The following is a 12,644-nucleotide window of genomic DNA, read 5'->3' on the forward strand; positions in this document are numbered from 1 at the left end:
GAATATTTGGGTTAATGTAATCATAATAGTATATATATATAGCTTTATTAGTTGAGCATGAATTGTCCATTTGATTTTGTTTTAAGTTTAGATTTTACAATTGTATTTGAATACTTAGCTATATATATATGTGGATCTTGAGTTTATCGGGTTAATTTGTTGAAAATATATGTTTACTGATTTGCTCAAAACAAATATACATAAACACATATATTTTGTTGAATCCAAATATACATAAACACATATATTTTGTTGAATCTATCATGGAGTGCTATGAGATTGATGAGAGGCTTCAAGAGAAGAATGATATTAAGATAAATTTGGAGATTCTTTATAATTTTATTATTACCGGCTCGAGTTAAGTGTCCATAGTAAGTGTGTAGCATTATTATTTTTTAAATATATTTCAAGCTAATCTCCATTCTCCTCTTCTCTTTCTGCAAATTTTAAATTTGATTTTTCACTATTGATTTTCAAATAACCCCACACACTAATTAAAATTAGTTTTTAAATCATTTTAAATTATATGATTATTTATTGAATCTTTCTCAATTAAATTATAGAACACCTATAATTAAAATTAGTTTTTAAATCATTTTAAATTATATGATTATTTATTGAATCTTTCTCAATTAAATTATAGAACACCTAACATAAAACTAAATATACGTGTCTTGCACGTAACTTTCTTCTAGTATTATCTATTCTATATAAAGTGTGCCTATATAACTGAAATTCTTGGTTTATGAGAAATTCGTGGGTGATTTTTTATTTTTATTTACTAAAATAATAAAATATTATTTATATATAATAAAATATAATAAAACAAATACTATTAATATTTGAACTGATATTAAATGCTACTGTATGCCAAGAATGCGTCAAAAACGCTTCTACAGAGGCACTTAAGCGGTGCCCACTAGAAAAGGGAGCCATAATCTGGTTCGACGAGTGCTGGGTCTCGTGCCCGCGTTACCGTTGTCTAATGTGCAGAATGTGACGGAAGCGGAGCGCTTCAACCAATTGTTGGGGGTTCTTCTGAATAAAGTGGCGGACCAAGCCGTTAGTTCCGAGTCGGCTAAGAAGTACGCGACGGAGGAAGAGAACTTCACGTGTTCCCAGACTTTGTACAGCTTAGCACAATGCTCATCAGATGCACCGACCTCTTTTTGCAACATGTGTTTGCTTAGCGCCATTGGTTTCATACCAGGGTGCTGTGGTGGCAGACGAGGTGGGGCTGTTTACTTGCCCAGCTGCATCATTAGATTCGAGCTCTACCCCTTCTACTATTCAATTTCCGCCACTCCAATTCCACCACAAGGTAGTCATTTTTAATTTATTTGGTAATACGTTTTGTTATCTTAAAAACTAAAAGAAATACTAACAAAATCCATAAGATTATATTTTGTCCAGCAGCAAAAGAAAAAGAAAAAGCTTAAACAATTACAATTATTGCTATTGTTCTCCCAATTAGTGTGGCTATTGTGGCCTTCTTGATTGGCTTTTTCTACCTCCGTAATAGGAAAACCACGAAGATAAAAAAATACCTCTCTGTTCGGCAAGACAGTGGTAAAAAGAATTCATTTTTTCGAATTAAAACTATTTTATCATTTGAGTGCTTTGTTCATTTTATTTTGACCATTGATTGAGGAATGTTTCATATTCAAAGAAAAAAAAGTGTAATAGCTAGAGGCTAGAGCTTTTATAGTTTTATATCTGGAATGTAGTTCGGGAAGAAATTTCAGAAAGCGACACTTTTCAATTTTCTTTGGAGGAAATTAGGACTGCCACTAATAACTTCTTGGATGAAAATAAGATAGGAAGAGGTGGATTTGGTGCAGTTTACAAGGTTGAAATATTATGATGAATTTCTTAATTGTATAATTTATAAGCCTTATATATTTGTAGTTCTTATCCCACCGGATTTTATTTTCAGGGTACCCTCCCTAATGGTCATGAAATTGCCGTGAAAAGACTTAATGGAAATATGGGAAAAGGAGCAGATGAACACTTTAAGAATGAAGCCCTTTTGATGACCAAGCTTCAACACAGAAATCTAGCTAGGCTAATAGGATTTTGCTTGGAAGGACAAGAAAAAATTCTGGTCTACGAATATGTACCCAATAAAAGTCTTGATTTCTTTCTATTCGGTATGGCCGATCATTATACTTAGTCTGTGAATTACTCTTTGATCATTTTTATGTTTCTGCTAACTAGAAGAATGGTACTTGAATTTTAATATTGCTTCTGATGACTTGTTAAAGTAGTACACAATTTACTGAATGTTCTCCTAAGGTTGGATGAATTTTGATCAATTTACTCTTAAATAACCTTTCTAATGGATTCAAATTTATGTTATACATACAAAAGAAAAACATGTTAGATTGGACAACACGGTACAAGATTATAACAGGCGTTGCCAAAGGAATTCTTTATCTTCATGAAGATTCTAGACTAAAAATTATACATCGTGATTCGAAAGCTAGCAACGTTTTATTAGATGATCATATGAAGCCTAAGATTTCAGATTTTGGCTTAGCAAAAGTTTTTGTTGTTGACCAAACACATGTAAGTACCAATCGTATTGTTGGAACTTAGTAAGTTATAAATAAAGCCTATCTATTATAATAATTCCATATTTATATATTGTTCATCATTATAAATTATAAATATTAATTATGCTATTTTTGTAGTGGTTATATGTCTCCGGAGTACGCCATGCATGGGAAATTTTCTTTTAAGTCGGATGTGTTCAGTTTTGGTGTGTTGGTTCTAGAAATTCTCAGTGGCAAGAGAAAATTTTTTCCGATGAATCACAAGATTACTCAGACTTGGTTTTTATGCTCTGTTACTTATGTCTGGTTTTCTTCTAGGTAAGATCGCTTCTGTGTTCATATAAATATATATTTCTCTATCTATTGTTATAATGTAAAAATGTCCATATTAAAACTCATTTAAAGAGAGATAAATGAGTTTTTTTTTATGATAAAATAAAAGAATTTATGTTATCTTTCTGCTCCAAATTGTCATTTCGCACAACTAGAAAAAAGATGGAAAGTAATTATTAAAAATAAAGGAAAAAATGGATGCAGTTACATACACTGACAGGTGATTAACTATTTTATTTCTTTTTTTCTTTCATGCCTATATGAAATATTGTATTCTATTGACGATTTTTGTTGTGCTTATTATAATAGAATTTATCTAATGGGTCAAGGTTGAAATGAGAGAATGCTTCCGTAAAAGTTTTTGACTTGAAAGCTTATTTTAGTTTATCTATAGGGTAAAAATATGTTACTTTATCATAATTTATTATGAATGAAAAGTGTAAAATACAAAAATTACACTATTGTCTTTATCGAAGCAAATGAAGATTGAAATCTACCAATGAGTATCATTAGTTTTCTTATCTACAATTTTTAGACATATACTATCTTCAATTATCAACAATTTAGAGATTGATTTTTAATTTTCTTTTTATCTTACACCCATTTAAGTAATGTTTTAAGTATTGGAACATTTAGTTTATTTTTGGATTAACTTAAGAATATATTTTAATTATCAAGCTTTCTTAAACACTAATAGTCTAATATATTGCATCATGTATTCACTTTTAATTGACAAAATTATAAACTATAATATTTAGGTACACATAATAATAATCTCACCTAATAATCAATAATATTTTTTCTTTAATTTTTAATTGTATCACTTTAAAATAACATATAAAAAAATTAGCATAAAATTTAGTATACGTGCCTCACACGTAACTTTTTACTACTATATATATATATATATACTAGATGAAAGTTACGTGGCGAGCCACGTAAATATAATTTTTATTTAAGTTTTAGTAATTTTTTTTAAAAAAATCGGTAATAAATTATTTTTTATTATTTGTTTTATAAAAATAGAATTGTTAAGATTACCATAATTGTATATATAAACTTATCATGTACAAATGCCTTAAAAGGACCTGATTTTAAATGTAAATAGTCACACTATCAATTAAGGAAGGAAAAAGCACTCACTGTGCCGCAGCTGAGGCAGGAATCTGAGAAGTTGTAGACGGTGTTGTTGATATTGGAGTAGGCGCACTAACAGGTTGGGCCTACAAAAACAAATATCTTGATAAAATACATCTCATTGTGAGCAATTACAATTTTTTTAGCAAGATAAATTTCTGCCAGCAGTCCTCAGTAATAATCTTTACACATTCAGAAGAAAACGAACAAAGTATTAAATGGTAACGAAAATTATATTCTTAACACCAAATTGCAATCAAGCTACTACAATTATAATGCTGGAAAAAAAAAAAACACTATTATTCATGTCTAGTATATCAATCAACATATATCTATGGATTAAATTTCTAATTTAGTTATTTTCCTATAGCTCATGCCTAGTATATCAATTTAAAAAAATGAACTTTACGCAGGCAACTCATACTTATACTTCTTTGAGTACTCATCATAAACTTGGAAGAAAAATAATTTATCTGCATGAAGAATGGGAAAGAAAAAGCCTAAGCCCCTGGCTTTGCACTTACCTGGCATACGACTCCCCTGATGCACTTGAGGCTCCGCTTGGTGCTGCCTTTGTCTGCATTGTTTTTTTTAGCATAAGTTAGACAGTCAGAGCAATTGCCGATTATTCCAATGAGAAATAGAACCCGATTATTCCTATATATTAGTCTTTCCTACCAATAAATTAAAATACTAACAAACTACATTGCCATGGATTCTCCCCATCCTTCAATCAATCAAACACGAAAAGACAAGTCCATGTAAGAAAAAACACAAACACCTCAGTCTCAAAAACACAGCTTAGTCAGCATGATGACTATAAAACTGTTCTCTGCAACTGCATTTTCTTCAAGAGTAGTCGTATCCTTGAGAACTTTCCCTTGATGAATAAGCATTTGTTGAGACGCAGGGTAAACATCGGCACCCTGTACGACTTCTATGTTTTTCTTAACATCAACAATCTAAACGATAAACAACAGTATCAACAATCTAAACGATAAACAACAGTATCAACAATAAAGCATTAAAGCAAACTGACGCAATAAGCAAAAAAGTCAAGCGTACAATACAAAGAGAAAACATATACTGTAAGCTTAGGGGTACAATTAAAACATAAAACCCCTTTGAAATAATGTATAGAAACCCATTCCTCAATAAAAGTCAAATACAGATTAGCATCACATCCACAATCTTCTTCTTCTTCTTCTAATAATAATAATAATGCTTATGTATATTTCTTCATTTAGTTGGATTTTGTAAGAAACTACTTATTTAATATAGGTAGGAGGTGTGATATTTACACAGAGGGAGAAATATAGACCAAAACTTGCGAGTGCTGAAATATAGTTTACCAGGTTGCCAATGTTAAATCGGAATGGAATCGTATCAAACCTTTCCCTAATTTGTCTGGCATAGGTAAAGCAACGTGTGTAAAATTTGGCCCGGATGCGAAGTACCTTGCAGTTGGATCAATGGACCGAAACCTCTCTCCATATTTTCAACTCACTCCAAATCCCGAGTTCCATTCCGAGTTCGACTCAGTAGTACCCCATTGAAGCTCTCTCTCTCTCGGAAAACAATGCCAGACCTCGCCGAGACTTACGCCTGTGTTCCTTCGACGGAGTGAGGCCGAGGGATCTCATCTGCGGAAGTCTAAAATCCAATTCAATTCTCTACACTAATGGCCGATCCGTAATGTGTGAGAAAATAATTACGGAGAGGTTTGTTTTGTTTCATTCTGTTCTCCTAATTTTTAGCATTATATTTGGGATGTTAACGGAATGTGTGTTTTTTTTTTTAAAGAAAATAATGTTACGTTAACGGAATGGGTATTTTTTTGAATAAATTTTTGTTAAAAAAATAATATAAATTAATTGGGAATATTCTGTTAAAGTTAACAGAGGAAACAAAATAACATCGTTAAACCAAGAATTGTCGTTAAATAAGCACTTTTAATATATAAAGATATAAAATTTTAAATTTCTTAAACAATCTTAACATGGAATGAGAAAAACTGCGAATGAGAAAATCTGGGCGGGAAAGAGTCGAATCGATAATTAAAAAAACTTTGATAATTTTGAGCTTCTTATTATTAATTAAGATATGAAAAGGAATGCATCGTCGTCTCTGCCCAATGTTTTTCCCCATCTCCACTCCATTACTGTTACCAGTTCCGCCGCCCAACTCCGACGACCACATCCACAAGACACATCCTTCGATAACACGTTGAAATCCACTAAATACGATCAACCATGTATCAAAACGCCATCGCTTCCACGCACTGATGAAACCCCAAGAGAGCGCTTGATTTCCATCATTAAATCATGCTCTTCCAGGACCCTTTTGCTCCAAATCCATGCTCACATAATCCGTACGTTTATCGTTCGAGATCACGCCGTTTCTCTGGAGTTCTTGGCTCGCTCTGCTCTCTCGCCCTTTTGTGATTTGCACTACTCTCGCCTGGTTTTTTCTGAGATTTCGAGACCGTCTGTTCTTCACTATAATGTTATGATCAGGGCCTACTCCACGAGTGACTCGCCTGAGGATGGGTTTTATATGTATAAAGATATGAGAAGGCGAGACCCATTGTCGTCGTCCTTTGCTCTGAAGTCTTGTATTAGAATTTCGTCGATTTCGGGTGGGATACAGATACACGCGAGGATTTTGAGAGATGGGCATCAATTAGATAGCCTTTTGCTAACAACTTTGATGGACTTGTATTCTAGCTCTGGGAAATTTTGTGAAGCGCTTAAAGTGTTCGATGAAATGCCTCACAGAGATACAGTTGCTTGGAATGTATTGATTTCTTGCTATTTGCGTAACAAACGGACCCGGGATGGTTTGGCTTTGTTTGATGCTATGCAGAGTGAAGAATATGGCTGTGATCCGGATGAGGTTACTTGTTTGCTTATGCTCCAAGCCTGCGCCAACTTGAATGCACTGGAGTTTGGTGAACGTGTGCATGCATACATAGAAGAACATGGTTACGATCGTACTAATTTGAGGAATTCCCTTGTATCAATGTATTCAAAATGTGGATGTCTGGAAAAGGCTTATGAAGTTTTCAAGGGAATACCTAATAAAAACGTGGTTTCATGGAGTGCCATGATTTCAGGTTTTGCAGTAAATGGATATGGAAAAGAAGCTATAGATGCATTTGAAGAGATGCTGAGGATGCGTGTTCCACCTGATCCTCAGACCTTTACTGGTGTTCTATCTGCTTGTAGTCATTGCGGGTTTGTTGATGAAGGAATGATGTGTTTTGATCAAATGAGCAAAGAGTTTGGGATATCACCTAACATCCGTCACTATGGCTGCTTGGTTGATCTATTAGGCCGTGCTGGTCTGCTTGATAAGGCATATCAGATTATAGTGTCAATGGATATTAAGCCGGATCCAGAAATATGGAGGACCTTACTTGGGGCTTGTAGAATTCATGGCCATGTTAACCTTGGTGAACGAGTTGTTGGCCATCTGATTGAACTTAAGGCTGAAGAAGCTGGAGATTATGTTCTGTTACTGAATATTTATTCTTCAGCTGAAAAGTGGGACAAGGTAGCAGAAGTGAGGAAGTTTCTGAAAGATAAAGCAATACAAACAACACCAGGATGTAGCACAATTGAAGTGAAAGGGAAGTTACATGAATTTGTAGCCGACGATGTCTTGCATCCACAAAAGGGAAAAATCTATGATATGCTGGATGAGATCAACAGTCAGCTGAAGATTGCTGGTTATGCAGTTGAGATATCGTCCGAATTGCATAATCTGGGAGAAAAAGAAAAACAATGTGCCCTCACTTATCACAGTGAAAAATTAGCCATTGCTTTTGGGATTCTCTCAACTCCACCTGGAACAACGATTAGGGTGGCAAAAAATCTACGAACTTGTGTTGATTGCCACAACTTTGCAAAGATTCTTTCAGGCGTTTATAACAGAGAGGTGATTATCAGAGACCGCACACGGTTTCACCATTTTCGAGACGGGCAATGCTCTTGCAATGACTATTGGTAGGAACATTCAAAGCTAGAAGATAACACTGAAAAGTGGAAACGCTGTATCCAAATGAATTTGACTAGCTGAATTCAGTTGGTTGGCTCTCTAAGTCAAGGCCAAGAAGACGTCAAGTATGCACATCATAACAGAGTAGTCATCAACAATTACTTTTTGGTACTTGATAGCATTCTACTGTTGGGTTCCAGATGTGAGGAGTTAATTCTTTGAAGGTGATTCCAATCTCCATCCTGATCTAAATCTTAAGAGTGTTGACTAATTTAACTGTATCAAGGTATCTGATTTGTTATTGGGTTCTACAGTTTTGGTGATTTATTTGGTTGAATCCAGCCCCGCTAACCAAATTTTTGATGTAAGATATAATATTTGATTTGTTACAAGAGATTTTTTTTTTGTTCGTCTATGTCACGAAGATTAATATAAGGCAGCTATAGCCTATGTGACCAAATATAAATCCGTTATTTGGATGATTAAGCAGTACAAAATTATTAATAGAAACTAGAAGTTAGAATGTGACGATTGACAGTAGCTTAATAGATTTAAATGTATCCTAATTCTATGTTGAAAATGTATGAGATAAGATTGGTAATTATGTGGATACTCTTATGGTTTATGTCGATTGACACAGATATCTGAACAAACCTGTTTGCTAGATTAGCGAGAATTAAGTATAAATAAGAGAGCTACAACAAATTTATAGTTGTTCACTCCTCGTGACGCGATAGTAATGGAGTTACATCTACTTCGTGTTTTTATTTCTCACTCGAATTACAAAATATTGACTAAGTGTTAGGGCTTGAAATTCGACCGAGAAAGTAGAGAGAGATGCTCTGACGATATGGGAACTTTTTCAGAATGTGAAAATAAGGTAGATGATCTCTCCTTCTATAAATAAAGAGGTCCTGTTAAATAATAATTAAGTAATAGAAAAAATTTTAAAAAAATTAGTTTGGGCCGATCTTGGCCATTGATGATGATTCATGATAATCCAGTGGTGAAAAATTGACTCTTGGTCAAAATCGTTAATTTTTAGACTTTAAATCTCGTCCGTTGGATCGTTTTTGGGTTATCAGCTAGAAAAAACCCAACTTTGTTAAGGACAAATTTTGGACCCAAAATCTTTAGAATTAGGATGTAGGTGTGATGCATGACTTGATAGATCTTTGAAATAGCTTCGAAACTCAAGTTGAATCGCGTCAATCAGATAAATATTGAGTGAGTTATGGTCGTTTTACTGAAGGTTGTTTAGCACTTTGCGGCTAGGTTGACAACCTAACACCCAGGTTCACAATCTTACATCAGCATGGACGCTGTGTGAGTGTCAAAACATCACAAACTTGTATTTTTTAATGACTTAGTGATGTGTTCACATTACTTAGTCAGATTCAATGTTCTGGTAAAATTGTTCACCAATTCTCGGAAGTGTCACTGTTTTGTGAAATCAAGAAGAGTCAAAACTTCCTGAATTTGTCGATATCCCACCTTGTTGAAAGGGTGAAATATCAAAGTGCGAATTTGACCTGTCGCAAGTCGTAGCTCTCGTTTACTACAAAAAAATAGTTGAATGCTCGAAACGAAATCGAAGTATAATAAGTAGAATCCAGCACACCAACCACTAGGTCAGCTGTCAACCTAGGTGTTGGGTGTTTCCCGTGGATTGTTTTGACACTCAATGGAATTCAAGATGGAAAACAAGGTGTCCTACCCCATTTTTGACAATTTTAGGAAGAATTCCCGAAGCAGAATTGGTATTTAAGGAGCTGAAACATGCCAACCAGGTTGCATGTGAACTTGGGCGCAAGTTCCAGTGCCATGTCAACCTGGGCGATGGGGCCCTGTTTAGGCTCCCTAGATATCTCGTTTGCTTCCTAAGATCACTTGTATCTTCTTTATTTCTAATGACAGAATAAATATAAGAACACTTTTTTGGGAAAAATGATTGGAAACAGCCCGGGTTGACAAAATATCAACTTGGGCAACGAGTCCAGTTTTTGACCACCAGATGACTCCGTTTGATTCTCAGAAACACTTGTATTAAAATTATTAATGAAAACGAAGAATACTATTGGATGACTTCATTTGAACTACTGATGGAAGTGGCCAAGGTTGACAAAGTGTAAACCTGGGCACAAGCACAGTGCCTAGGTCAACTTGGGCACTAGGTCCACGTTTTGGCCTCTAGGTCGATCCATTTCTCCCCCAAAAGCACTTTTTTCCTCTTTTTGGATGAAGAAAAAGAAAATGCTCAGGATAATTCTTCAATATTGTGGTTTAAAGTACCCCAGGTTGACAACACTACAAAAAAGTGTTACTTTTAGGGACAACTCTTTAGTCACAACATAAATTTTTTGTGACAAAATATGAGTTTTAGTCACAACAAAAAATTATTTGTGACTAAAATATAGCATTTAGACACAAGTTTTCACTAATTTAGTTTTAGTCACAACAAGTATTGTGACTAAAAATATATTTAGTCACAACAAATTGTAATTTTTGTGATTAATACCTTTAGCCACGGACCTTTTAGTCACAACATAGGAATAATAATTTATAATTAGTCACAACTTAATTACTTTTAGTCTCAAATTTTATTGTGACTAAAAGTAAAATTTTTTGTAGTGCAATATGCCAACTTGGGTGCGGGGTGTCTAGGGCACCTAATTCTCTAGGTGCTCAAAACTGAAAGTGCTCTGATTTTGATTCCATTGCCTCAAATATGTTCGTAACAAGTCTAATTCATGTCCCTGTGCAAATTTGTGCTCATTTTCACTAAGACGGGCCTGAAAACCAAAATCCTAGTAGGGTTGTCAACATGGGCGCTGGGCATCTAGGTTGACTTTCGGGATAATGTTTCGTGTATTTTCTGCTTTCCGCGACGACAGCTTGCTGCCGAAAAATTCTGTTGCGTGTTGACATTAGTATTTTGGCCATAACTTCTTCAATACAATTCGAAAATGGCCGATTCAGGATATTCCAATAAGATGAGAACAAGATCTACAGCTTTCATGTAGAGCTCCAAGTCGAATTCTGCTTCAAAGGTCGTCAAAATTTGCAATTAAATTTTGTCATGTCAACTAAATGCATCTCTCCAAATGTGCTAACTGTTGGAATTATATTTATCCAGGATCTTAGATCTACTCACAAGTATGTTGATTTAACAACCTAATATTGAACTTCTAAAACGATGAACTAAACACATAAAAGTTAAGAATAACTTACAGTGATGGCAGCGGAATTAATGTCTCCCTCCACTCAGATCTCTAACCCTTGATTCCTGTCTGTAGCAGAGTATAATCAAGATCTGAGCCCGAAAGTTCTTCAGTTGGATGTGATCCTTCACAGTCTTCCAAACTATAATGAGGTACTGAGTGATGTGTGTGGGCACTTCTCTCTCACTAGGAATTTCGAAATTTCTCTCTTATTTTCTCTCTTGATTTCGTGTGACACAATGCAAAGCAAAGTTTTTCCAAGCACAAGAAGAGTAGAGAGGGGGCGGCTATAAATAGGAAAAGGGAAGAGCACAACTTTCCAAATAAACAGTTTCCTCTTTTACTGTGTAATTGAATAACTGCCTTATTTAGTGTGATCCACCACTTTCCTATTTAGGCTAGGCTTTGATTAGCAATTGTATGGCAATTTAAATTGAAAATAATAATTGGGAAACATGCAAGCATGTGGCCGGCCATGGTGTGTATGGGCCTCACATGGATTTTGCAGTTTCCTCAATTTTATTTCTATTTCTGCAAAAATGCCATTTTTTCAATTCTAATCATTTAAATGCCAAAACTAATTATTTAATAACTAAAATAGATTATTAAATAATATTGCCATTTAAAATAATTATTAATTTAGACATGCAAACTCTCATAATTAATAATTAAACCTAGAAACCCTTTTATTTACAATTTTATCCTCTAAACTGTGAGAATTCACAAATTAGACATAGTCTAACTTTTAGAATTATAATTGATTAATCATAAATCAATTATAGAGTCTTACAAACAGTATAGTCTCAACTAGAATGGGGACCATGGATCTATATACTGAGCTTCCAATAAGTTGAACCGATTTACCAAGTAAATCCCTAACTTATTAATTCCTCGTTGAATCCACTCTTAGAACTTGGAATTGCACTCTCAGACTTATATAGAGCATATCATATGTTTCACGATATCAATATGCTATCTCATTTAACCATTGTTATAATCTTAATGTGATTTAGAGATCCTCTATATAGATGATTTACATCGAGATGGGACCAATTTACCGTTTACACCCCTCAATGTATTTTGCCCATTTGAACACTTTGTTACCTGTAAATGATGTTTTAGTGATCTGATATACAGTCACTGAAACAAGAGCTCATCCATTTACTTCTATTTAACTAAGCTCAAAAGGAATCATCACTTTACTTCTATACACCAGTAGAAGCTATAGATTTCCATATTTATGTTCAGCACTCCCATTCAGTTATGCTATCATGTTCCCAAAATATATGTATTATCCTGACCCAAAGGTAGGCTTTAACTAATAAATCAAAGAACAAGAATAGCAATCCTGAGATTGAGCCTAAGCATATCAGGATTTAGATTCTCTTAATCTAAGATC

The 12,644-nt window shown here is 34.2% G+C and overlaps 1 protein-coding gene and 2 long non-coding RNA genes across 3 annotated transcripts; 2 read left to right on the plus strand and 1 right to left on the minus strand.

Annotated features, from left to right (window-relative positions):
• The first annotated feature begins 864 nt into the window (after positions 1–864).
• On the plus strand, positions 865–2,985 carry LOC133035485 (uncharacterized). Its single transcript, XR_009686687.1, has 4 exons — positions 865–1,569; positions 1,728–1,849; positions 1,937–2,597; positions 2,694–2,985. It is a non-coding gene; the product is annotated as an uncharacterized LOC133035485 (long non-coding RNA).
• A 936-nt stretch (positions 2,986–3,921) lies between these two features.
• On the minus strand, positions 3,922–5,774 carry LOC133035486 (uncharacterized). The gene is made up of 4 exons (XR_009686688.1): positions 5,378–5,774; positions 4,807–4,987; positions 4,550–4,602; positions 3,922–4,111 (listed from the first exon to the last, which is right to left on the minus strand). It is a non-coding gene; the product is annotated as an uncharacterized LOC133035486 (long non-coding RNA).
• A 235-nt stretch (positions 5,775–6,009) lies between these two features.
• On the plus strand, positions 6,010–8,412 carry LOC115708843 (pentatricopeptide repeat-containing protein At3g47530). Its single transcript, XM_030636862.2, has one exon. The coding sequence runs from the start codon at positions 6,129–6,131 to the stop codon at positions 8,034–8,036; it is 1,908 nt and encodes a 635-aa protein (XP_030492722.2). The 5' UTR covers positions 6,010–6,128; the 3' UTR covers positions 8,037–8,412.
• Positions 8,413–12,644: the final 4,232 nt, after the last annotated feature.

Source organism: Cannabis sativa, chromosome 3 (assembly GCF_029168945.1).
Source record: "Cannabis sativa cultivar Pink pepper isolate KNU-18-1 chromosome 3, ASM2916894v1, whole genome shotgun sequence".
In the NCBI taxonomy this organism is placed as follows: Eukaryota; Viridiplantae; Streptophyta; class Magnoliopsida; order Rosales; family Cannabaceae; genus Cannabis; species Cannabis sativa.